We start from the raw sequence: 26,965 nt of genomic DNA on the forward strand, positions 1-26,965 counted from the left end.
ACAAATGACTAATACAATGTTTGTTTTGTTCATGCAGGGGAATGAATTGGAACAAGCAACTAACTATGCAGATTTAGCTGTAAATTCTGATAGGTACAATCCAGCAGCTCTAACTAACAAAGGAAATACTGTTTTTGCAAATGGAGACTGTGAAAAAGCAGCTGAATTTTATAAGGAAGCTCTCAGGAATGATTCCTTATGCACTGAAGCGCTTTATAATCTTGGTAAGTCACAGGTGCTTTTGTGATTTAGCTTTTGACTGAAGGTAACACTCGTGTTTCTGAGAATCTGTCTTTGAAAGTTTTCTTACAGAAATATGTGTGAATTATTATTACTTTATTGATGAATTTATGTTACAACAAGATATTAACTGGTATTACCTGTCTGTTCTGGAAAAAAAAATTCCCAGTGTTAACAACATCAACTAGTAATTGCAGATGAATAAGTTACTGTGAAGATTACTACCTACTAAAAGGATACCAGTTTCAGCATTATTAAACCATCGGAGTCATTCTCCTCTAAAAGCCTTGCCTTTCTCTCATTGTTCAAAAAATGAGATTACGTAAGTTCTTGGTCTTTGACTGGATTCACGTTCCTTGTGTTTATCAGTTTGGTAGTTTATCATGCTGGCTGGTAAGAATTCTGTGCATGGCTCTCACAAATAGAGTCCTTTAAAGTCAAGGCAGTTAATGCTGCCTCCAAATATTGTGTTCCTATTTTGCTTTTCTTGCTTATTCTTTCAGTTAATATGCTGAAGCACTCTGTTTCTCATTATATTAATACTGTAACCTTTATTTTTTAGGTTTAGCATACAAGAAGTTAAACAGGATAGATGAAGCTTTGGATTGTTTTCTGAAACTCCATGCAATCCTTCCAAATAGTGCCCAAGTCCTTTACCAGCTAGCAAGCATGTATCTTTTTCTGGATTATGATAAGGAGTGGTGGTTTTAGTAAACCCATTTAATCTGAAATACGTGTTTCAATCATGTCAGGGTGATTTAGAAATTTACTACGATGTCCATTATAGTAAGAATGATTTATTATTTGATGTTTGTGAGAATGAGACCAGAACTTAACCCTTCTTGAATATTTCCAGTGAAGCAAGTGAGGAACATTAAGACTGTTCGCATTGCAGGGATTAGATTTACACTCAGTATGAAATTGTGTCATGGAATATTTAAAATGCTGCTGGTTTTATTATTACTAAAATATAATTGAAAGTAATTGTGGCAGATGTAAGCACAATTAAGTAAATATTTAAGAAAAAATTTTGTAGCTAATAAATGGGAAGTTCTGTTCTGAAAGCTGTTTTCAGATTAGTTAGTGTATGTGTAAGAAAATAATTGTCTCCCAGCTCTGCAAAAGCTCGAGAGATTAAAAAGCTGAGGGAAGGGATCAGCTTTGCACATCACCAGTGATATTCTAAACTATGAATTTCTTTAACAATGCTCCTGAGGATGTCCAAACTGTAATAAAATCCTCCCCAAGGCAGAACAGATTCCAGTTGATGTACTACACTTTTAAGAATAGTGTAGGTAATAAACATATTTTTTAGTCAGTAAAATAAGTAACCTCCAAAAATACAAAAGGACTCTGATCTTTGTTCCATGTACAGCCCCTTTACAACAGCATAGATGGCCCAACAACTGTGAGTGTCCATCTGGGAAAGAGCTTCTCTGCTCCACTGCTATGTAAAACTGCTTTCCACCAGTTCTCAGAAGCTGCTGCTGTGACAGGTAGGATGCAGCAGAAACTGAAAAAACAGGTTGGGCAGTAGCTCCAGCTGACACTGCTGCAGAGCTCTGAGCCATTGTGCGTTGAGGAGGGAAGAGCCCACTGCAGGGTGAGCTACAGCTAAAGCTGCCTCTGTTCTCTGGACCGGGATTGTCTAGGCTGTGCTTCTTAGACATGCAGTAGAAAACCCCCTGCTGGCAAAAGTCTGTTCTTGGGAATGGCAGTTTTATCTAATCACTTTAGAGCAAAATGCTGTTAGTACAAAATCTAGGCAAGTTGTAGAGGCTGCAAATAGATGGCCTGGTTCTCACACTTCATTCTTTTAAATGAGGAAGTCAAAGATTAGTGTCAGAGAGAGAGAGAGAGAGGACAACTGAGCCCAAAGTTTTGTTGAGCCCGGCGTAGTTGTAAGGTGAAAGAGCAGCCAAAGTCTCTGAATACTTTTCTTTTTCTGGCATAACAAAAATACCTTCTGATACAAATGAAATTATGAAAACAGTGTGGAAAAAAAAAGTCATTGCATCTGCCCACTACAGTGACTGGTTTAGTGTTCAGCATATGGATTGCATTAGGCAAAGTAGTAGGGATTCTGAGTAAATCAAACTACCATCGGTATCAGTCCTTGACTGAAGAAAACTCAGATACCAGATCATGGAAGATCCCAATCAAGCCATAGAGTGGCTCCTGCAGTTGATCAGTGTAGTACCAACTGATCCACATGTACTTTCAAAGCTAGGGAATTTATATGATACTGAAGGTGATAAATCCCAAGCTTTTCATTATTACTGTGAGGTACTTGCTCTTATATTCATTTCTCAATGCACTTTGTCATAAGTAAAGAAAATTTTGCCATAGGTTACTATATCAAATTAACAGTTGATGAATTTAAACTTTTAAAAATGTCATTCCAAAAGAAGTAAAAAAGGAGATATTGTGGAAGAGTTAATAAAATCTGATTTTTGTAGTCAAATCCTAAGGAAACACATAGCCCATGTTTCCATGTGGATGTTGGCCTCAAACTTTCTTTTATTTTAATATAGTCATCGTTTACATTGACCTGTGATAATTTTAATTTAAAATATAGCCTGGGACAGAATAAAAGTGGGGAATAAATGTAATTTTAGAGGTATGTAATGTGATGGAGTTGATTGGAAGCCGTGTCTGTATAATAGGTATGGAGATGCATATCTAATGTGTTTTGTTTATGTTTGGAAGGTTATATAGATATGTATTTTAACATTATAGCTATGCATTATGTATGCAGTTACCTAGATAGGCAGCTTCTTTCATTTCAAACCAGCTGTACTACTGTCCATAGCTTGTAGAGATTCTTCTGTGTTAGAAATGAGAGTAAGACAGGAAGTGGCTGGTGCAGTCTGAGAGTTCTCTCTATGCAAAGTGAGGCTGACCAAGGGCTGTGTTGCAATCTGAATTACCAGCTGAGTTGTGCTTGATAATAATTTTGCTGCCTATTTCAGTGGGAATTTCTAAAAAGCTGAAAATGCTATTCATGTAGTTACTTGTAGAAAAGAATGCTTTCAGGTGAGTTTTCCAGCAGACTGATGTGAACATGGAATTGTACACTCACTAGTTAGCATTGTTTAACGTTTTAGGTAAGGTATTCATGTATAGACGTGATTTAAGTAAATGTTTTTGCTGTTGCAAGCTATTTAAAATATTTCAAATAAGGCTAGATGGAAAATGTGACAGACTCATCTTGGGTAACTTCTAAAAAGCATTCTGCAATTAGAAAGCTTGGCATACTTTTTTTTTTTTTCTTTTTACTCCCCCACCAGGATCACTTAGTGTAGCACACTACTTCCATTCATTTATATTACATGTTTTGGGCATCTGGAGAATTAAACACTTGAGTAAGATATTCCAGAAGCAACATAAAGATGTTGTTTATCACTGAAATTGTGCATTTTTTCACCTTTCCTATTTTGTCAGTCATACCGGTATTTCCCTTCAAACATTGAGGTCATTGAATGGCTTGGAGCGTATTACATTGACACCCAGTTCTGTGAAAAAGCCATTGAGTACTTTGAAAGAGCAGCGCTTATCCTGTAAGTAGTTATTATTTTATGCCTACTCACATTTCTCATTAGACATCCATAAGTATACCTAGAGACAAATCAGTTGGATAACTTTAATACCATAAACAAACAACAGGGTTAAGTATATTTGTGATATTATTTAATTTTCTCAACTTTCTGTTCATTTACAGAGTGCTTTTGCTCTTAACTGTGCATTTTCAGTGTTAAGTAAGATCCTGCACTGGGCCCACGGTAGTGTTAGGTATTAGAACCTATACTTCTCTATTATCTGCCATTAAACACAGCTGTGAAGTGGGGAACAGTTCTCTAAAGCCACCAAGACCTCTTTCTCTATGGCTTTATGTGAAATATTTCCTTTCTATTGTTTTATTATGTGGTGAGGATTTGGTGGTTTAGATAAGTGTGTGTTTCAGCTGATCTTGCTGCGTTTCCTCTTTTCACATAACTTCTACTTCCATCAAATAAAGCATAGAAGTAACCAAAAATGTGCAGTGCTGTACTACCAGTGGTCAGTGAAATAAATAGGCAGGCTAAACTGATCCTGATAAAGATGTTTGAAATATCCTGAGTTCAGTTCAATAACTTAATTGCTGAAACTCTTCTTTAGCAGAATATGATGCACTTAAGAAAGCATATAGGCCATATACTTAATTTTAGTTCAGAAAAGGACCTTACTAGAGAATGGTTAATAAATAAAAATTGGGTCAAATTTAAATTTGTAATCCAGAGTTCAAAGGTAATTCTAAAAATACACGCATACGATCTTTTTATGTGGAAACAAATATTTGCCTATAGGTTCGTGAAGAATTTTGTCGTAGTAGACCAACTAAAATTCACTCACAACAAGTGGGAATTTCTTTATTTTGTGTTTTAGGAAACCTATGAAAAATTAGACTAGGCAAAACTCTGTTATTGCTTGTCTTGTCATGATCTAAAATGTGACATTCTTTTTGTTCTGTGAATCTGAATGACATGTATGTACAAGACAGCATGTGAACAAAAAATTTGTACAGTATAATTCAAGGAAAAATACTACCAATAGATTGTAAAAAGTTCAGTAAAAAATTCTAATTCTGGCTTTGAGACGCTTGGGTTAGAATAGACATTAATTACAGATGAGAAAATCTAAGGCTTAATTAAGGATTAAAAATGAAAAAAAAAGATAAAAATAGACTTCACCCAAATGGTGGTATATTTATAAAGAAATAGAGAAGTAGATTAGACAAAAATACACAGGAGAGAGTTGACAGAAATCACAGTTCACAAGTTTGCCAGTATTCTTTTCCCTACAAATACTGGCCACCATAAGAAATCACATTTTAGTCAAGCTATGAGATCGCATGTGCTGGCATTCATGGCCTTCTTAGAAAATTTGGAAAGAAACAGCTGAGACTAAAAAGAATTCTTTCATAATCTTGTTTTGGCAAAGATTTAAATATTTTGTGCTTCATGTCGCGCTCACTCCGTGCACGAAGTATGTGGATTGTAAAGTACTTACGAAGAATTGGCATATTAAATTCTTCAATATTACTTGTAATTGTAATCTATCTGTAATACAGAAAAATTATTTCTCTGTGGGAGGATATTTTTAATAGTTGATAACAAAGCATTAAGTGTTTGGCTGTTTATTTGGTATTAAAAATAGAGACTAGATATGGTAATTGGTAAATACGAATGTAAATTTAAATTGCTACTAACTTCAATCAAAGTTGCGTTTTAAAATTGCATCTTTATTTTAACTATGAACAGCATTTTTTAGTTTAACATTTTTTGTTTAGTGCATTCAGTGTCTAAATCGCAATAACTACTTTTTAAATTGCATTCTAAGATAACATGTTAGACAATGAATTGGGAAACATTTTTTCACTATTTTATTTTTACTAGAATGCTCAAATCTATCATGAATTAAAGGAGTTAGTGCAGTTAGTACTTGCTGCTGGCAATTTATTCTCTCTAGAATTTTCATACTGAACTGCGTAATAAATTCTATTACAGCGTGTGCTTGGCTGCCTTTGTTTGCAGGAGGCACATTCAGCTGAAAATGAAAAGGTGCAACATCTGTATTTCATGAACTTGCTTGGCAACTACCAGGCAAACAGATTGCTTAGAGTTTAAAATGGCCTGTGCTGTGATTAGAGAGAAAAACTGAAGAGGATAAGAACAAAACTATTCTGAAAATATTACTATACAGTACCTTTTGGATATGCTACTATTCAATTGTAAGCCACATGTGGAAAGTGCTTTGGCTGTCAGAGAGGATCCTTACACTGTTAACATGAAAATTTCCTAATTTTCATATTATCTTGGTAAAAATGAGGAAAGGGTCCAACAGTTTTATTGTACATGCTCAAGGATCTCAGTATTTTGTCTGACCATACTGTCACCATTATGTGGTAAAAAGAGAAGGACAGGGAGCAGCTGGGGTACAGAGGTGATAGCAAAGAGGAGAAGCCAAAGTTCAAAGCTGTAAGTGGGCACGGACCGTGCTTTCTGGCAGGAATCCCTTGGGTTTGTGTGGAACCCTAGTGGTGGGACCTCCTCAGAATACAATTTAGCATTTTGTTCCTCCCCCATTGCATGGTTCTGTATCTCTGACAAAGATGGTTCACATGTCAGGTCTACTAATTGTGTCTGGGCACAGAATCAGGAGCCCGAGAAAAACTCTAACATGGGACTGAAAATGAGTGACATCAAGTCCTGGAAACAGGTGCATGATCCAGTGGTAAATTATGTGTGAGCTGAGCAGGCTGTATTCTTTCTAGGAAGGCAACATGCTAGGTGAAAAATTTATTAGTAGTTAAATTGTAGGTCTTTACCAGTGCTATGCAGATTATTTTGCTCATTCGTTGTTTGGCAGCATGCATGACTTTCTTTTATTTATATGCAGGCCAACACAAGTGAAGTGGCAGCTGATGGTTGCCAGTTGCTACAGGAGAAGCGGTGAGTTCTGTGACTTCTTTGTAATTGCTGTCAGGTTTGTAACATTTTTTTGTAATTCACTGGGGTTGTTCAGCCTGGAGAATAATGAGAGCAGTTTATAGGAAAGATGGAGACAGACTGGGGTCTGCAGTTCCAGGTCACGGAGAAATGGTTTTAAACTGAAACAGGGTAGATTTACACTGGGCATAAGGGAGAAATTCTTTATTGTGAGCATGGTGAGACACTGGAACAGGTTGCCCAGAGTAGTTGTGGATGCCCCATCCCTGGAGGTGTTCAAGGCCAGGTTGGATGGGACTTGGAACAGCCTGGTCTAGTGGAAGATGTCCCTGCCCATGGCAGGGGTGTTGGAACTTGGTCTTCAAAAGTCCCTTCCAACTCAAATCATTCCATGATTCTGTGATTTGTTTTGTTTTGATTGATGTTTTGATTTTTTTCTTTTGATCTTTTCTGACTGATGTGACTATTGGTTCTAAAGTTTGTGTGAACATTCAGTTACATGTTAGTTTGCTACAAATTTTCTCTGTATATAAAACATGAATTTCTTTTTAAGTCCAGCAAGTGCCCCTGCACTGACTTATGCATGAAATATTCCTTATGCTGTTCAATAAAATAAATAGTACAGCATAAATGATCTGATAGAAGGGCTTTGAAATGTAATTATACTACCAACTAATCTAACATAAATAATTAGTTTTTCAAGTTGCTTAAGTCCCTTTCTTTGTCAACAGCAGGTATAATTCTTTGATGTTGAAGTAGTATTTGTGTTACACAAACATAAGAGAGTCTTAATGTGCTGTATTTTCTTCCTGGGAATATAATGCACTGATAAGCAAAATTAAGAGATTAATCTTGGTTTTTTTCACCACCTAAAATACATTCAAAATACTTGATGCTGTAAATGATACTCTTCTTTCTTGCTGTTCCATTTTGTCACTCTTCTTTATGCTTCTTTAGAACTTTGCAGTGCAGTCTGTCAAAACAAATAAGTGCATTTTCTCACTCAGCTCAGTTATTTAATACAACAGTGAGAAAAGGAACAGGACCTAGGGGAGTCAGTGAATTAAGAACAATCAACACCACCCAAAACCAGACACATAAACTGTTTTCCCATCAAAGAAACACAGTGGGTTTGACTGTATTTTAGATTGTTTATAATTTATTGGTAAAATTCCCAGTTTATCATGTTCACATGTCTCAACAAACTTTTTTGTCAAGTATTTTATGGATATGATGTTTTAAATTCATGGGTCAATCAGCCCTTTCAATCAGTCTGAGTCAAAATTGAGGGCAAAAGTCTTCAGGAATAATTGCTTCACTACCAGATCCAGGATGGGAGAGCCACACAGTTTGTATTTTGATGGGAGGAAGGACATGCTGAGCTCAGCTTTTAGATATTTCTGTTTGACCAATCCATACATTTGCAGTCTCTGATAAGTCCTGTTAGGCTGATACAGCACCTCTAGTAGTTGTGTTGTAGAACAATGCTGTCATAGAGGAAGGTCAAAAAAAAGCAAAAATCAGGAAACTCCTCCTCATTGATTCTGTTATTTACAGAGTGATTTGGACTGTTTCAGATGCTCTTAATTTTTACTGTCATTTAATAAAGAATGTTCAGTTTGGTCTTACCAAATTTGGACCTACAATATTAAATAATTTACTCTAACTAAAAAGATGAATTGATGTCAAAGTTGTCCAATATCTCATCAAATATTCTTTTTTATGTTTGAATGTGTGGATAGGAGATGTTTGTTTTGTTTGCAGGTAACTACCAGAAAGCTCTGGAGAAATACAAAGTCATTCACAGAAAATTCCCAGAGAATGTTGAATGTAAGTTGTTTCATTCAGCGGTGTAACTATCAAAGGAAACTTTGTTACATTGAATAGGTGTGTTAGTAATCATATGATGTATTTTTCGTATGAAAATACTTCCATTAACTAACATTTTTATTCATGCTAATACTGCATGTTTTCTATGACAGCACTGAAGGGTGATTTAAGAAATATGAGGTTACTGCTGAAGAAGAGTGATTAAAATAAACTAACTGACTTGCATTGGTGGATGAGTTCTTTCTTGTACATATGTCCTAAATGTTATAACTATGTTACTTATTTAATCTTACAAAAAAATACAACTATTTGTACTTGTAGTTCCTGCTAGTTGAAACTCCTGCTGTAAATTTCTAGATATGAGAACATCTTATTGCTGAGTTTTACCTAGGTCAGGGTTTCCAAAAAATGTAGAGGGTGAGATTTTGTTGCTGAGTTTTTAACTATAGTTGGTCAAACAGTCTCTGGAAAATCCATAAAGGATTTCAAACTAAACTGCGGGAAACATAACTTTGAAGAGTAGGACATTTTGCAAAATCAGTCACACCTGTATTCTAAATAAAAAAGCCCTGTAGAAAATAAGGGTTGTCAGTGGTTGTCTAAACATTCTCTTCCATCCCACACTGTGCCTCACAAATTCCAAAACACAAGGTTGTCGCCAACAAGTCTGTGCTTTCGGATGCAATGTGGGAAGAACATTCATTGTATTTGATTTTAAAATCATATCGTTCTCCTTTAACAAATGTATTGCTTTTTTAAAGAGGAATCACACAGCTCTCTTGTACAAGTGAAATTCATTGCTATTACTCCTCAAAGTTATAAACAAAATATCATGTTCATGTTGGTCACACATATTTCAGAGGGGCGTTTAGTAAACCTTTTAGAATGCAAATATGTTTCTGAATGTAGTTTCTACAAATTTCACAAATGGAGGCAGGAGTTAGGCAAGACAATTTAACTGGTTTAAGTTTTCTACTGCTGAAACAATGGTTCTTCCCTCATCCCTCCCTGACCATTGGCTTCCTAAACCAGCAGAGAACTAACTTAGCACAAGATGAATAACGTTTGTGAAAGCAGTCCGGAGAGAATGGATCATGTCCTGCTTGTTTCTGCTTCCATTCTTTGAAAGGAATGTTGACAAACACACAGGAATACCAACAATGTTTTCAGAGTTTGGTAGAGTGTCTCAGGAGAATGTTTTTAGGGGTTCTTTTGGTTCAATCATACAGTTACAGTTGATTTTCATGTCAGCTTTATTGGGGTTTTTTAATTCTATAAATATTACTCTTTAAAAAATCAGCCACAGCCAGAGCAAAAAAAACCCATTTTGATTCACTTGGCATTTGCAAAATTGTTTTCAACCAAATTCTCTTGATACCAGCTCCTCAGAAATATCTTAGTGTCATTTCTATGCTTTCCAGCTTCCAAAATATTTTGCGAATGCCAAGACTTCTGGGCCAAATGACTTAGTATGCCTTGTGCCTTCCACATATACCAATGGTATTTGTACTGTTCATGGATACAGACACAGAGAAAATGTTGAATTACTTGCAAAATATCACAACTCGTGTAGTGGTGCTGGACTGGAGTTGCCTTGTTTGCAGTTATTTGCACTGTTTGGCATTCTGCATGTCCAGTTCTGTCAGGGTGTGCTTGTAGTTTGATCTCCTTGTAAGTCTTTTTTTAACAATGCTTTGCTTTCCAATTAGGCCTCCGATTTTTAGTTCGTCTCTGCACAGACATGGGGCTGAAAGAAGTCCAGGAATATATAACAAAGCTTAAGAAAGCAGAAAAATTAAAAGAAATAAGAGAGCAGGTAAGTTTGTTTCTCTGTATATTATGCAGAATTGCTACAGGCATAGATGAAGCTAAAATAGTGTTTATGATACTTCAAGATACAATGTGTTGTTAACTTCCTGGTTTACAGAGGCCTGTGTTTTGGGGTTCTGGGTGGTTTAGTTTTAAGTTACAGATCAGTCTTACATCTGTCTGAATAGTTTCTGAGCACCAGATTTTCTGTGATTTTTAAATACTAGTGAAAGATAGACTACGTGGACATGGTGGGAATGCCGGAGCCACTCGCATAATTCAATGTCTTTGGAATGTCGTCTTTCCTACTTTCTTGCCAGATTTTATTTAATACTTTAGTGTATTTATGAGCCAAGTAATAATGCAACTATAGGGAGAGATGGGAAGCCTGAGAATTTGTCCATGTAGAAGAACTCCTTTTTTGTTATACACTGAACTGCAGCATTGACATATTATATAGGTAGAAGTAAACTATTCATGTGACTGCCAATTTTTAAACTGGAAAAAAATTCCATGGAAAAGTAACAGGCTGTGAAAGGTATGAGATCATAACTTGTGTTCTGTTCAGAAGAGTGAGCTCATGTTTGTGTGTGTATGTGTGCACTCGTGCATTGTTTTCTTGCTATTCTGGTGATAAAGTGAGATTTTAAAATTAAAAACAGCTGCTTGTTTGAAAAAGCATTATCCATCCTGTTGAGCTGAAAAGTATTCAAGCTTGTTTTGTCTATCCAGAGAATTGCCTCAAAGCTACATAGTCACATTAGGATACATTAAGTCTTAACTAATTTACTCTGCTCTTAGTAACACTTATTGGTCCCTTTTGATGCCAGATGATGTGTACATGCATCCTTAGCTACTTATGCTTAAGTTCCAGGGAGTTTGAGTATGCACATGAACACTAGGACGTTTTAAAAATGAAGCTCACAAGGGGAAACACTGACTGAAGGATTCCAACTTCACGCTACAACCACACTTTGAGGGGCTAGCTGAAGTGTACTGATTGGGTTTTTCAGTAAATGTAAAATTTAAAGCGCTTGGGAAGATGGACGAAAGAAAGCAGTCCACAGCTGTAGTGGGATTAATATTCCTCCATGTCTCCCCATAATTGTATCAGTAAGCAAAACAGATGACCAGGTATAATGTTCCTATTCTGCAGAATTCATAATTAAGAGATTCACTGAAATGTGTTAAAGAGGCTTTGCTTGGCTTCTAATCAGTTCAATGTCAGTGATAATACATAGTCCACTGCAGTAACTTTCAGTACCTCAGTGCTTTAATTGAGAAAGCTCACCAACAAAACCAGTTAAAACAGAATTATTTTTAGCTAGTAAGAGAGAGAGAGGTCCCTGGAGATGGAAAGGCTATTTCCTTGCATGTAATGCTGGCCTTTTTTTTTTTGCACTGAAGGTGTTAATTATAGATGGGCAAATGTCAAGGATTTTAAGGAAAATAGCTTTTTTTCTTTAAGAAAGTTGATATTGGAATACAATTTAAAAAAAATTGTCATATCTCTTTCTGTTTATTACATATGGGAAGTGGGAGCTTTTCCAAACAAATTTCTGTACTTCCTGGTGAGGAAAAAGCTACTGATAGAGTATTTAAATTTGAATCATCTAAGTAACTTCAGATTTTAGTGACAGAGAATTTAGTAACAGGTTTTATTCATTCTGACTTCATTGCATTAAGGGAATTCATTAAGTCGTACCTGAATGACAGAAGTGTCAGTGGGATCCAACACAAACTCGTGGTAGCCCAAATTATTGCATAGTTGGTTTAGACTGCTAGACTTCAATAGTGATCATAATTCAGCCATGACGTAGAAAGCTCGCTCTGTGTCTTGCATTTCAGTATTCCTGTTTAAGAGCCTCTCAACTCTATCCTGTCACAACACTGACCTTGCAGAGTAGGATCACAGAATGGTTTAGGTTGGAAGGAACATTTAAAGGTCATGTAGTTTCAGCCCTCCTGCTGTGGGCAGGGTCACCTGCCACTATCACGTTGCTCAAAGCCCCATCGAACCTGACTTTGAACCTTTCCAGGAATGGGCATCCACAGCTTCACTAGGTAACCTGTTCCAGTGTCCCACCATCCTTGTCATATTTTTTCTCCTTCCCTACCCCTTTTCAGTTTAAAGTTTCAGTTTTCATTATTCCTTGTCATGTCACCACAGGCCTTAGTAAAAAGTGTGTCCCCATATTTCTTGTAAGACCCCTTTAAGTACTGAAAGGCCACAACAATATTTGCCCAGATTCTTCTCCTCTCCAGGCTGAACAACTTCAATTCTCTCAGCCTGTCTTCACTGGAGAAGTGCTTCAGATCTCTTTTCATCTTCATGGCCCTCCTCTGGGTCCTCTCCAACATGTCCATGTCCTTACATTGGATGCCCCAAACTGGACACACAATTACAGGTAGAGTCTCAGGAGAAGAGAGTAGAGGGGTCTTAGAACAGATCTGTCTAGACCACATAAGGTGTCTGTGAGGGCACTTTTAATTAGTTAAAGCTTTACAGTAGATCTGCTTAAATATTTCCTCTAGTGTGTTACCCAGAAAAGAAAAAAAAGTTTTTAATTCAGCCTTTTGAATAAGCCTGATTGTACTGTAATTTAAACTAAAGCAATTTTCATTTAAGCAGATAAAAATGAAATGCAGTAGGTTTAAAAAACCCAAACAAACCCCAGACAAACACTCCTCTTGCCTTTGTGCCCCTTCAAAATCGTCAATAATAAAATAAAACAGGTTTCTTGTCCATTCTGTTAACTTCATTCCTGCAGACAGACCAGTGTTTCCAGCCTGACTAAGCTCTGAATAGCAGCAAAACTCTGCCCCTGTGGTTCCTAGTATGCTCTCTTCAAATGAAGTCTGATGGGTTGCTTTCTACTCCTTCCTGCATCTCCTTGTCTTGGTGGGACATGCTCCCATCTCCTTCTTCTGGCTTTCTCCTCTGCCACACACTGAAAACTTTCCAACTTCCTCCCAAAGGAAAGGAACAACTTCTGCTCCCAAGGAACCCACTGACACAGTTTTCTTTAAAATGAGCACTGTTGTAGTTGGTAAAGGAGCAAAGACTCTAAGAAAAGATGTTATGGGGGATGCTGCGATTTAGTATGCGGCTGCCCTGCATTAGTAGTGGAGTATCTTTCTGTGACAACCTCTACATCAGTGCTGTCTTGCAAATAATAGCCCTGCAGTTCCTTTTTTTGCTATTGATGTTACATCTGGGTTCCCATCCTCTGGTTTTGTGTTTGGGAAGGGTTTTTTTGTTTTGTTCTTGGTTGGGGACGTGTGTGTGTGTGGTTTCTTAGTCTTCTCTCTACCATCTGGCTTTGGAAATTACTAGGGGTTTTTTTTTCCTAAGAAGTTCCTTCTGTCATCCATGACCATACAGTCATAAACTATACTTTCAAGTTCTAAAATTACCAAATTTTAATATTTCACCACCTAAGTTTCCAACAGGAATACTGGTTTCAGTTAGCAGTACCAGATACAGTTCAATTCCTGCTCCCAGTTTTAGACTAACCCTTGACTTCTCAATTGCACCCAGTGAAGACAAAATAGGTAAAATGCTAGTGTAGTATACCTGCGTTTCACAGTCTGCATGCAGACTTTGTCTTCCTGTAGAAATTTATCAAAATTTTCTATTTTGGCATTGTTTTTTCAGAATAAGTATATCCACATGGACTTTATACCAAAATAAATATTCTGGAGTACTTATTTCCCTCAGTTCTCAAATATGGACAAGTTGTTAAATACTTCCAGCCAAGAATGTAGGAACATCTGTGGAGTTCATTCCCTATAGAAATTTTTCGCCCTGCTTCTCACAGCATTCAATTTTTACTGCAACCTTCATATGTTGGAGCGTTTGAGGGGGGAAGGGGGCTGGGGGCTTTGTTTGGTTTTGTTTTTTACTGCATTAGTCTTCCTTTTTCATGTTTCACTCTAAAAAAGACAGGTAATAGTGTAAAAGTTCACAGAGCCTCCTTGGCACTGCTGTGTGCACACATTACTGTTTATTTCTGTTGAGTGAGCTTAATGGCTGAGAACGAGGGGCTGATGGGGTGTGGTGAGAAGCAGTGATGAGAGGTGCAAATGCTGGAGGAGCCTTACTGCCTTTACCTTCAGGCATCCACATCTGGGCTAACCATCCTAAATGTCTTTTGCAGTCATGGGAGAAAAGGCATTTTTAGGGTGGAAACCTATTTTGAATGTCTGCTTTTAGTGTGGGATTACTTACAAACTACTCACTTGGAATTTTACAGGAGTTAATCGTATGTTTAAGCTGTAGTTCTTACGTAATATTTTGGGAGGAAAATCGTAGGATGTAAATGCCAAGAGGGCACTGTCACATAGGGACCGCTTCCCTTGGGCAGACAGAAGCTGAGCTTCTGCTGTCAGACTTGCTGTCAGTCATTCAATAGTTGGAGAGTCTGGACAGGCTTCCTGAAGGATTGATATATGCTACTTCACTGGGCTGTGAAAAGGATGTTTAATCCAAAATTCAGAGAACGTATTTTAGACTTGAGGATTTCCCAAAATAAATAAAAAAGTGTGAGAAATTCTGGTCCCAGACTGAATTGCTCCAAGACCAGTCCTGGTTTCACACTAGGCTCAATGCTTTCCTGTCTGACTCCTATGGGTTTTGATTTAAGAGTTCTTCCTTTTTCTGTTGGCATTAATCTTGAAAGTTCTTTCACTTCTTTGGTATCATTCCAACTTTGCCAGACTTCATGATATTTTTTGGGTGGAAAATGAGTGAAGAAGTTACAGTAATTGACCTGAAGAATTGATGTGTGTTTTAATCAGATCCTGAATTCATATTTTGAAATAAGATGCAGAGGTACTTTATTAATAGCTGAGTGCTTTAAACATCAAGTTTTTGTACCTACCTGTCAAAAAGTCCCTCGCTGAGGTGTCCCTTCTTATAATTGACAAGGTGTATGTATAAGAAATTTGGTGTTTTGCCAGAAGAGCTAAGTCTGCCATGTCATACAAAGGTATTGCTTTGATAAACTGTTGAAGTTTTCAAATAACACTCAAAAAAACACAGCTGGAAGATGTTTATGATACCTTCCCCTGCACAAGAGAGCTGACTTTTTAAACATAGCTTTTAAAGTATTTACCTTCACCTTTATCTTGCATTTAACACTCAACAGCAAATTAAATTTTGCTGTGAAATACAGTTCTGTGCCAAAAACTCAAAATCCAAGATCCATAGGGTGAATAGTTCTTTTTATAGATTCCCCAACTTCTCCCTTTTGAGTCTTTACAATAATAAAATGCTTGTGGGATTTACAAGATGTTAATAGGCAAAGGCTACTTTGAACTCATGCAAGGAGGGCTCTGTTGCCTGTTTTTTCAGCTGTACTTTACAAAAGAACATCTGAACTATTTTTATGCACATTCCTTGTATAAATTTTATCTGAAGAAAAATAATTTATTGACATATTCTATTTGAATTTCACAGAACTCTTGTTTCATATAAACATTGGATTTAACCCTGACTTTAAGGACAATTTTGTGTGTGGAAAAACAAGCTTTAGTAGTTACAGTGTAGTAAGTCTAGTTTAACATTCTCCTACTGTTTTATTAATAAGCTGAGTTTAATTTTCAGTAATTATCTCTAATATATATTACTAAATGGGTTTTTTTGTTCTGTTCTTTTCAAACCTTTTCCACTGTTCTGCAGCGCATTAAATCTGGCAGAGATGGCAGTGCACGTGGCCGCAAAGAAGGAAGTGGTGGTAAGTAGTCAATGCCTCTGCATAAATATCAGTTTTGACAGGATCCTGAAGAAAATAGATTTTCTGAAAGTGTTTGTAAAGGCTCCTGTCATTCTGATAAGCACACAAATATGCACTGAGTAATATGTAAGTACTTCACAAATTTTGTTTCATACTTTCTGATTTTGTCAGTGCTGTATGAAATCACAAGTGGTACAGTAGCATGGATTTGGTCTAACATTTGTGTTCTATATACAGATCTTAGTGTATACCTAAAGCTAAATTTATGATTGCTTTCAGTACTGTGGACTTGAATGTTTTTATCCCATTAACTTGGTATTTGAACATTTTTAACTTCAGAATATTTACTATAAGGAATCATTTATTATAACAAAATAAAGCCATGGAAAATAGGAATTCATTGTTTCTTTATTTAACATGAAGGAAAGGGAATTCTGTGCCTGCCATGTAATCTACTATAATAGGTGCTTGTTACAAGTTCAGCAGATTGTTCTGTGCAGCCCGCTCTCTAATGAGGATAACGTACCCTTAACTATCTTTGAGCTCATCCTTCCCCTTTTCTCTGTATAGCAGAACTGAAGTTCTGGAGTCTTCCCTAGAAGAAAGCTTTCTCTCTGACTACTCAGTCTCTCTGCTTCTACAGATTCACAGTGCTGATTTCCATAAATATAAAACTCTTGCAGTGTAAGTCAGGAAACGGTCCTGTTTCATCTTTCCTGTGCTAGGCAGCCTGCATATTGCAGAACTAATGATTTTTCCCTCCCATTATTAAATCCATGAAATTAGTAATGTAAACCTAACAGTCCCCCACTGCTGGTCTAAGGAAGCTAGCAGATTTCAGGCTACTTCAGCCACCTGGAAAAAAAAAATCCATCTTTTGACCCAAAAAGGAAATGGTTTATTTGTATTCTGCTTTTGGTTTATCTTGGTATCAATGGGTCTCATCAGAAGATATCCCCTATAAATTCTTGCCTCTCTTCCCTTCGTTTTACAGAGAAATATGTTATGATATTTTTTTCTTATTTGGTGATTTTATTTCTCCACCTACGTAGCAGATATTTTCCTACCCTTATCGAATTCTATAGGGTCACGAAAAGTCATGGCAATTGCTAACATAATCTGAAGATGACCTTAGAATGCTGTTACATTTATGAAGACTGCTTTCCTGGATTCTCTAAAGGTTAAGAGTGAGTATTAGGTGCTTGAGAGAGATCTCATTCCTTTTTCAGCTCAGTAGTTTCACTAGAGAAGCTGTTAAATAATCTCTTGATGTGTGGAAGAAACAACCATTCACCTAGGATTAAATTTTACCTGTTCTGGGCCTCAGGCCAAAGTAATTCTTTATTGAAGTAACAGAGAGGGATAGAAATGTTTCTGGGCTCTCCTTTGTTACATAAACCCTACAATCAGGCAGCCAACAAAACAGCAGTGTGAGACAGGATTGGTCCCTGATCTCTGTCATAAAGCAGAGACCACTTTGGTATATAGTAAATAGAAATGAAGAGCAGCATTGGTAACAGGCAAGGGTGTTTATAGATGGGCAAAACTTTGCATCAGGTGGGTAGGCAAATAGCACAGAAGGTCTCTTCCAGCTCTATTTTGTAATTATCCCCACCCTCATTAGTGAAAAAGGGGTATGTTTCAGTAGGAAGTGACTCAGTAATTTAGCAAAAGAAGATATAATAAGGCTCATACTGAAAAGATGCTAAAACAACATTAATCCCCCAAACTACCAGTTTGTCAGTATTTCTTTTAAAGACAGAAGTATCTATGGACAGTTGTCTTCTTTCTTCTTCTTTTTTTTTTTTTTTTTAATTTTAAAAAAATAAGAAAGAGGATGAGAGGTTAAGCAGGATCAGAATTGACCTAGAATTTACCCTATCAGTAATTCTTAGATTGTTGCTCAAGATACTATGTCAAATGTATGAAAGAGTGGAAAAAACCAGAGTTTGGGAACAAGCGTGTGTAAGAGCATGTTTGAGAAATCTCCATTATACAAGTGCAGTGCCAAAGATCCAGCCTTTCTGGAAATTACTCGGCAAACAAGCAGAGGTACAAAGAGGGTCCTGTAGTGAGCCTAGAGTTAACTTCCTGCTGGGATTCTTAATTAAAAGTTGTGGTGAGCTGTACTACTTAGAAGTATTTTTAGAATGAGTCAAAGGCGCTGGGTACATTTTAACTGGTGATGTTGACTCTGGGGAGACTTATCAGTGAAGGAACCGGACACTCACAGCATCAGATGTTAAGGACTGTGTTTGTCCACATTGTACTGAGGATGGCTAAGAGAAACCTGAACACCCAAACATTTTATTTTGTCCAGTGCTTGGCGTTACTCACCTGGGTTATGAGCTGTAATTTGCAGGTTAATAAATTTCTGTACATGGCCTGTGTGAAGACACATACGAAATATAAACATGGGTTATTTTATTTCATAGTATTAGTATGCTTTTGATAAACTAATGACTTCAAAAGGAGGAAAAATAAAAAAAGAAACATTTGTATACATTTTAAGGTTAGTCTTTTCCAGTGGTGTTGCCAAGACTAAAAGGCATCATTTTCCTACAGTGTATGAAGGACTTGCCATCATTACTAAACCCAGTGAAACATGGAATCCTCCTTAGTTTAGTACTTACTAGGTAAATTAAAGTACTCACTAGCTAACTGAAGTCTGTATGCATTCCAAATATTTTAGGTATGATGTCTGTTTTATTTTTTTTTTCTGCTACCAGCTCGCTGTCCCTATGCTTGCTAGTATTCCTAACAGATTTTTCCCCCCAAGTATTTTGTCCCTATATAGCCATTTATATTAAGAGTATTAATAATTCAGGTTTCCTTGTTTTAGGAAATATGATCTGCAATTGCTTTTAAAGAGGAAGCTAAGAAGAAAGAGGACTAAGCCAGCAAGGCTTGTACTTCATAGGGCATCCAGTACTTTGCCAATATAAATTAAAGCAGAAGGTGTATGAGATGCACCAAAGCACAGTTTCAGCAATATGATTGGTGTGTGCATGAATGGTAGACAGAATGGAAACAGAGAGGCCAAGGAAACTGACGTCTATGTCAATGTCAGTTAAAGTCTGCTCTTGTCTTGTGAGAAAAATAAGCATTAAATCTAAAATGCCTACCCAAAATTGAACACATTTGTCACTCACTATAAAAAGTGAAATTTTCTTCTCTCCACAATTATCAGATTTATGGTTTTCAATCTTACTTATGTTGGAAGCAAATTACATTGATACAGTCCTATTAAAATTACTCTTTTTAATTTAAGAAAGGAGAAAGAAAAAACCAAAACCACAACACCACAAAGCCTTGAAGGGAGCTAACAGTGCATTTGAGTTTAGGCAGTTGTCAAAGATTTTCTTTCCAATAATCTTCTCTTGTTTTCATACTCACTTTTCTGTGTTTTGCAGATATATGATTGTAACATCCAGAATTTAGAAGTTGGTGCACTGTGGTTTTTACTACCATAAGAGATTTTTCCTGTTTAATAGCATAATGCCTTTATATAGGTAGATAAGGCAAAGTATGACGTTAAGGATTCCATTCCCATGGCAGTGTTTACTTGGTCTCTGCATTTGCCCAGCTCTCTGAATGGGGAGTTTTGTGTTGGATGAGAGGAGCCGCGCAGTCTCGGACAGGAGCCCAAAGAAGCAGTGTTGAATTCAGAAGATGAAAGGCTGCCTACTTTGCATTCTTCTTGTTACCTACGCCTGTCAGGATGAATTTGGAAAATAAACCACATGGGAATAATTTAGGTGCCTTTTTCCTTTTTCATTTCACTGGTGACTGTGTCAGTTTGTCCATCCCCAAAAATTTCCCATATTCAAACACCCTTTACCATCCCATAGGGATGTCCTCATATATTATGGAAGTATGTCTTACATGTTAGAGCCATGGGCATGCCAAATAATCCTGACTGTGACAGAGATAAGAGATTTTCTTGTTACCCTGCAGCCAGGACATGACAATAATTTATATTTTCTAGGCTTTGTGTGCCTGTTGATGCCTCATTAATTATAAGTCATTGTGGAATGGTTCCATTGTCTGTGTGTGCAAAATAGGAAAAAAGTTTTCTTAATTAATGGAGAAGGGAAAATCTTTTGAAATGAAGAGAATATCTTAATCTGTTTTCTGCTCTGAACCCACCTAAGGAATTAGCTGAACTGACACACCACAAACAATTTTCATTTAACAGAATTTCAAATCAAAATGAACAGCAGTGAAGTTATAAATTGCATCTACTTCTTACGCTCTTTCACAGTTTTAATATAACATTCTGCCTTCTACACTGAACTTACTCTTCTCTTTGGTCAAACCAATGCCCATTCTGCTCCAAAGATGGTGTCTTCATCCCAAATATGAAAGATATGCAGAGGTGCACTTAAAACACATTCTGGATTTGGTGGAGCATTAGCCAACTGTGCTCTTTGTTACAGAAACATTTGACCGAGGAGGCAGATTACCAAACAATCTTACCCTTCGTTGTCTTTTCTTTATGAGTGAAACGGTACTAAAAATTCTAATTTACGTCCCTTGTGATTCCTGGAGGAATTTCCAATGCAGTAGTCTCATCACTGTAATTGCAACTAGTTAGATTCCTTTAAAAAATACGTACAAATACCATGGATTTTATGTGTTGAAGTACACCCAGCTATCGTGTGACACAGGAAGTACAGAAAGATAAAAAGATTGAGAATCTTGTTTGCTAGAAATCACTACTTAAAATAGGACTATTACCAAATAGGCTAACTTTTGCAGTATGTTGCATTAGTCATTGTTCTACCATATAAAATTAGCCATTTTTTAAAATTAGGTTTTATATTTTGATTCTTTTTTATTCCTGTCCAAGTTCTATGTGAAGGAATTAGTTCAAATTAGTTTTTGTAAGACACTGAACAAATCTAAATGAATGAAACAATTCTAATAGAATAATTTAAATATCCTAAATATAATACTGTGTCCATGACTTTTAAACAGATGAGAGGAAGGAATGCACTGTGAATTATATCAGCATGCAGACTGTATTATTTATGTCTTTCCATGCATAGTCCTTAGTTAAGGCTGTTGAACACAGACTGTGAGGGGAATGTAAAGTCAGCATGATAATCCAACTCTCAAATATAATAATTTTACAGAGTAGATATATTTATAAATTAGATTTTAAAAATATATTGACCAGCTCTTCTTAATCAGTTCTTGTTGCTTTTTCAACTGAAATCTGGAGCCATGTTCCTGCAGTCAGTTCATGTGGATGTGTCCCCATTGTCACCCCAAAGTGAGTACAGTGGGGCTGGCCTCCACATGAACTACAGTAATAACTTATTTAATAAAAGCCCAATAAATTAATAAATAAGGAGTGACTATTCGTTGCAGTGAAGCTTTCCTTAGATGCAGAGAGCAATTTAATTTAGCAGGGGTCTTCCATTATTCAAAAGCTGCCTTGAATCAGGGGCAGGTGTTTGTGTACAGTTTAATACAGAGAGAATTAATTTGCAGTTTCAGAAATATCTACCTGTAGTCCTCTGATTGTAGGTACAATCAGATGTTAATACTCAAAGCTGTGCTCTTAGTAGAGAAAAACTACAAATAAAGCTTTTCATCCAGAGTTTTTATTATTGTCCTTTGTCCCAATGTTAGCTTTGTTTTCTTCTGTGTATTATTTTAGTGAAAGTTAGTTTCATTCCCATAATTCAAAAGGTATATAAATGTATATAAAATCTTTCTCCTAGATGGGGTGAGAGCAGCAGGGAACGGTGAGCAGAAATAGTAAAACTTGCGTCCCAAAAGTATGCATGTCTGTGATAAAATGCTTTAAAAACAACTCCTTCCCTGAAGTTCTCGTCACTGTAGGATACCAAAATTCTACCACTGTAGAATTCTCTTCACTGTAGGATACCAAAAGGCTTATATTCCTTAACATTGCCAAATTATGTGTGAATGTATACTGAATAAAAACATGCCGATGATTCGTCTGCAAACAGAACTACAAAAAGTAATTTTGAGATGAGATTTAGACTTCTGGCAGATCGTGTTATATGGTCAACAGAATTTTTAATAGCTGCCATATTGGCAGCCAAGTTCTGTATCCCATGGCAGAGTGTCAAGAACAGCTTACCCCAAATGGCTCAACAGCTAGGACATTCTGAAAAGCTGGAAGTGTGGATTTGAACTCCCTCAGGTGAAGGAAGGCATTGAAGCCAGACCTCTCACTTCCTGAGCTGCTGTCTGACAACTCCATGTAATGCAGATGGTGTCGAGCAGCTCTTACTTTCTTCTGGATGCACTTTAGAATAAAAGGTGCTCCTCTTCCACATTTTTAGGTATGCTTAGAGCATACTGCAGTCCATAGAGACTTGATGTGGTTTTGCACATTAGCCTAATTTAAACTGAATGTGAAGAGCTAACCAGAAGAGTTGTTAACCTTCCCTTCACTCTTGCTAGATATAATGGTCATACAGAAGTAAGGTGAGCTGTGTTACTTTGCTGATCTACCTGAGAAAAGGGTTTCATCAGGTTAGTTTTAAATGTACTAGGAACCTGCTCCAGCACAGCCTGCTACAACTGGACAGCATGTGGAGGGGGATATGACACGGAGCAGAAAGGGCAGGGTGCTCCTTCCTGTGGTAGGGTGGGTCTAGATTGACAAGTTCAGAGTAAATGAAAGGGCTTCACATTTTGGACTTACTGCCTCATTCCCTTCTTGGATGTAGCCCTAATAAAACTTAAGGGTCCTAGAATGTCCAAGGAAGCCTTTGTTTTCAACTGTATTTTTTTAGGGCAGGAAGAGATGCAGGTAACTGGTGGGTATCATGTTGATCCCACTCAGTTTGTTTTGTCTAACATCCTTTTCTTCCTTCCTTCAGTTAATATTAAGTCTTTCACCTTCCTCTGGTAGTAGTGCTGACACCCATGTATTTTCCTCCTTCACAACTGAAAACATTTGGTATGCCATCTTCCTCCTCTTTTATTTTCATTACATCCAGTTCTTCCTTTCTGGGACCAACCAACTAAACCTGTGGAGTTTCTTTGACTAGTTCAGTCTTCCCCTAGTGTAGTTGGCTGTATTGTTCCTGTCTTTGCATCTCTTTACTGCTCCTTACAACTTTATTTATCATCTTAAAAATGACTTGTTTTCCATTATGCAAGACTGTGCCTACTTCTGTCCTGCTCTTTTTCTTGTTGATTATTTTGTATTTTCCTCAAAACATTTTCATCCACACCATCTTTGAAGCCCAGCTCTCACCTCCTTGTTGCACAGGCCTCTCCAGAGCCCACTGAAATCAAGGGGAGGCCCTTCTGTAGTTTCACAGCCCTTTGGTTGAGTTCCTCTCCAGGAAAAGCCATTGTTTTTTCCCCATTTCTTCAAATCTGTTAAGTATTCACTTCTTTCATTAAACCTGTCAGTGAGAAGTGGGAGTTCCCTAGGGAAGTGGATGTACATTAAAGTACAGTTTCCTTGCTTTGAAATTTCAACTGTAATCTGTGTCTTGTGAAGTTATTATTTTAATAATAAGTTTGTTATGTGACTGTATGTATTAGATCTTTCTTGGAGCAGAGACATTGTCTTCCAGTTTAGGGCTGAGCAAACAGAAGTCTGCAGTAGTATTTATAGAGAAATAAAGGTTTGTCATCTTTGTAGAAGTTTGGGGGCTTTTTTTTGTTTGGGTTTTTTTTTTCTTTTAATTACAACAATATCTGTTAAAATAACACTTACAGTAAATAAGACAATGGAAATGTGTTGCCAAGTCCACACTTTATAATTAATGTTTGCTGAATGAAACCCATCTTTCCTCCTTACAGATGGAAGACTTTTAATACCCACATTGTTTGTTGTTGTAAATGAACATGTCTCTATTTGGCTGTACGTCCCACCTTGTAAATAGACCAAGTCAAACTCAAAATGTTTTCTCCTAGGAGAAAAAATATTGCATAAAAATTTGTTGTAGCAGATGAGACTGAAAGCTTGCCATGAACGTGAAAAAGAGATTCAGAGGTGAACAGAACATTTAAAGTGTCTGGAATACTGCTGTGGCAAGAGAATGTTAATCTGATGTTGTCTGCGCAGGAGGCAGCCCTTGGAGCTGACACATTCCTTGGGGCCCTGCTGCAAACTGAGCTGCCAGCGCAGTGTTTACAGCGAGGTGCAGGACCAGGATGGTCTGTACACATGAGCTGTGCCTGCCTGCCACGCAGACAGCACATGGCAAATATGCTCTTCTGATTAAAAGCAAACCTAGTGTTGAATTTAACCTTGACAGTATTGAGCAGGTGGATCACACTCGTGTATTGGTAAGCACACAAACATAGGAAATGTCCTGTGTACATTGTGACAGTGTTTATATTTATCATGCTTATTTTAACTCCAAAATGTGACTGTAATTTATAAGCAACTGAAATGTCAGCATTCGAAGCAGAAATATTTTAATGTGTTTACTCCAAAGTAACACGGCTGTGTGCATTTTTTAAAAAACATTAACACACACATGCTTGGACACAGTGTCCACTGTGTTTTAAAGACCACTATTACAAATGAGTACTGTATCTGTCATGAAAGGATGGTTTCATCCAAGTCTAGTTTGACAGATAGTAGTAGCTGAATTGATGTTGTTCTCGTATCGGTTTCACAGAACATAACACTATGTTATTTGTCTTCTTTTTTTTTCCTGTTCCCCAGATAGTGGTGGTACCAAAGGGGAAAGACTGAGTGCCAAACTAAAAGCTCTGCCTGCAACAAGGGAACCCTATGAAAGTAGCAACAGTAAAGAAATAGGCAAGTGGACATCTTATCCCTTTTTTACTTTCATGGTCCTCAGAGAAAGGAGAAGTAAGGAGAGAGGAAAAAAAAAGTTATTGGAAGAGTATATAAAATTAGATAATTGGGGAAACATTTTCCTCATGAAAATGAGGCTTTAGTGTCATTGTTCAGAGCTCACTATAAAGTAATTGTAAATATTAAGAAATGTGGCCTGTGTTAATAGTCCTTTCGATATCTGTCTGCTGCATCCTTTAAGTCAGTTCTGCAGTCGTAAGTTCTTCAATAAGACTGAATGTTCAGAGGGGTTTAAAAACCCAAATCCATGTGGAATGTGGTACTTCCTAAAAACCCATATCTTAAACAAGTCATCAGTCTTGCTGTTTCTTGCACTTTTCCAAAGTTTTTTTCTTACTGTAGTATCATAAGAGAAATTTATTTAAAAAAAAAAGTCTTCCATCAGTAGAACTCAAGAACTTTGCTTCTGTGCCCTGCCTCAGTTCCTGAATGCAGTGTTTTTGTTCTCCTTCAGTGTTCATATGCTCTTTCTGGTCTGCATTTCAAAGACACAGATGTGTAGTGCTAAATCCTAATCTCGTGTTTGATTTTGTATGTTTAAAACAAGCCAATGTTAAAGCTAAAATAGTTTGTAACTGTTTCACATGTATTTATTTAAACCCTAGATGCCTCCTATGCAGATCCACTTGGCCCACAACCAGAAAGACCAAAAACAGCAGCAAGAAAAAGAACAGAGGAGGATGACTTTGCTGATGAAGAACTAGGAGAGGATCTGCTTCCAGAATAGCATGTGGGGCGCTCATCACTTTTTTAATCCTTGTAAAAGTTTTAGCTGAAAAACTTTTCATTCATGATAATTTTGTAGTGGATTTTTATAAACTCTTCGTGAAATACTTTGAACATGTGGTACCTTATGTTACAAACATGGATTTGTAATTGCAAAAAAAATAATGGTGAGGTTATTTTACTGATGCATAAGATCTACACTACTCAAACACATTGCAAGCTGTATCAAATGTGTAAAGCTTTTGCTTTCAGAGATAAATGCGATGATAATATGAAACAGAGAAGCCTCTAAAATTTCATCTTTCAATGCAAAATACCTCAAAGCAATGCTTGTAAGGTTGAAAATCCCACATCCTTCATCCAAAGCCAGAATTTATTTAAGTTCTGTGAACTGACCTTCTGAAAATGTTGGGTATGACCTTGGTCTTCCTTAAGGTCCTAATTCAGCAAATCACTTAGCACTGATACCAAAGAAAGCATCTTAATTTTAGTCTAAGTTTAGATGAACTAGGACCATTTTTCAGTCTCTTGGCAATGTCCTTATTTTTGTTTTTTTTATTTTGAGTGATCAGAGTTTTCAGGATTTCACCCTGGTTTGTTCAGAATCGCTAATTAGGCTGCAGCTTTTGAGTCTTATGTTGGAGATTGTGGCACCAACCACACAGTGGTAGTTTTCTACAGCCTAAGCTGAGTATGGGCAAAGAAGTTAGTTACAGAAATCACCATTTTGCTTATGAACTGAACAAGCTTGATCTGAAGTTACTGAGACATTAAATTCCTGTAGCAGGAATCACTTTGGGGAGATGAAAAATATTAGTCAGGTGTTCAGAATTTCCTAATAAATACTTGCAAAACTAGTTCACTGAGGTGGCTTGTTTTTGAAACTCAGGCGTGAGTTTGGTTTGATAGTTAGACTTTGGGTATTGCACTTTGAAATGCAAGGATTCAGTCTTCTAAAATTTTCAGTGCTCCTTCTCAGTGGTGGTGCTCAGACTGTTTCCCAGCCAGTGACACTGGAGAGGTCTCTTCGTATCTTCATGAAATGTTTTTCTAGGTTTTAAAAACACTGCCCCGTTTCGTAGGACTTCTGCAAGTGGTTGGAAGCGTCCTGTGGGTTTTATGGCACAGCTAATGAGCTGCTTTGTGTGTAGCATGCTTCCCATGGCACTGGAGCAGTGCTCCCTCTCAGACTGCACCGCTTCCACCTCGTGGTACGAGCAGAGCGCGTTCAGTGCGGTTTATGGAGCACCCCGAGGGACTCATCAAGGACCAAAGACACAGTAAGCTCTGGGGCCTGATCC

The 26,965-nt window shown here is 37.1% G+C and overlaps 1 protein-coding gene across 4 annotated transcripts in view; it reads left to right on the forward strand.

Annotated features, from left to right (window-relative positions):
- IFT88 (intraflagellar transport 88) overlaps positions 1 to 26,521 on the forward strand; it is a 45,657-nt gene extending 19,136 nt beyond the window's left edge. For 3 of the 4 annotated variants that reach the window (XM_042023917.1, XM_042023919.1, XM_042023918.1), the window contains 10 exons: positions 38 to 224; positions 803 to 911; positions 2,376 to 2,526; positions 3,685 to 3,800; positions 6,679 to 6,731; positions 8,493 to 8,558; positions 10,268 to 10,374; positions 16,051 to 16,105; positions 24,783 to 24,878; positions 25,544 to 26,521. In XM_042023917.1, the coding sequence (XP_041879851.1) occupies positions 38 to 224; positions 803 to 911; positions 2,376 to 2,526; positions 3,685 to 3,800; positions 6,679 to 6,731; positions 8,493 to 8,558; positions 10,268 to 10,374; positions 16,051 to 16,105; positions 24,783 to 24,878; positions 25,544 to 25,665 (1,062 nt within the window). In that variant the 3' untranslated portion in view covers positions 25,666 to 26,521. Of the gene's footprint in view, positions 1 to 37; positions 225 to 802; positions 912 to 2,375; positions 2,527 to 3,684; positions 3,801 to 6,678; positions 6,732 to 8,470; positions 8,559 to 10,267; positions 10,375 to 16,050; positions 16,106 to 24,782; positions 24,879 to 25,543 lie in introns of those variants that run through there. The other variant, XM_042023920.1, reaches the window with a different exon arrangement.
- Positions 26,522 to 26,965: the final 444 nt, after the last annotated feature.

Source organism: Corvus kubaryi, unplaced genomic scaffold (assembly GCF_017639235.1).
Source record: "Corvus kubaryi isolate FWS band 111438036 unplaced genomic scaffold, C.kubaryi_AGA036_p1.0 37256, whole genome shotgun sequence".
Classification (NCBI taxonomy): domain Eukaryota; kingdom Metazoa; phylum Chordata; class Aves; order Passeriformes; family Corvidae; genus Corvus; species Corvus kubaryi.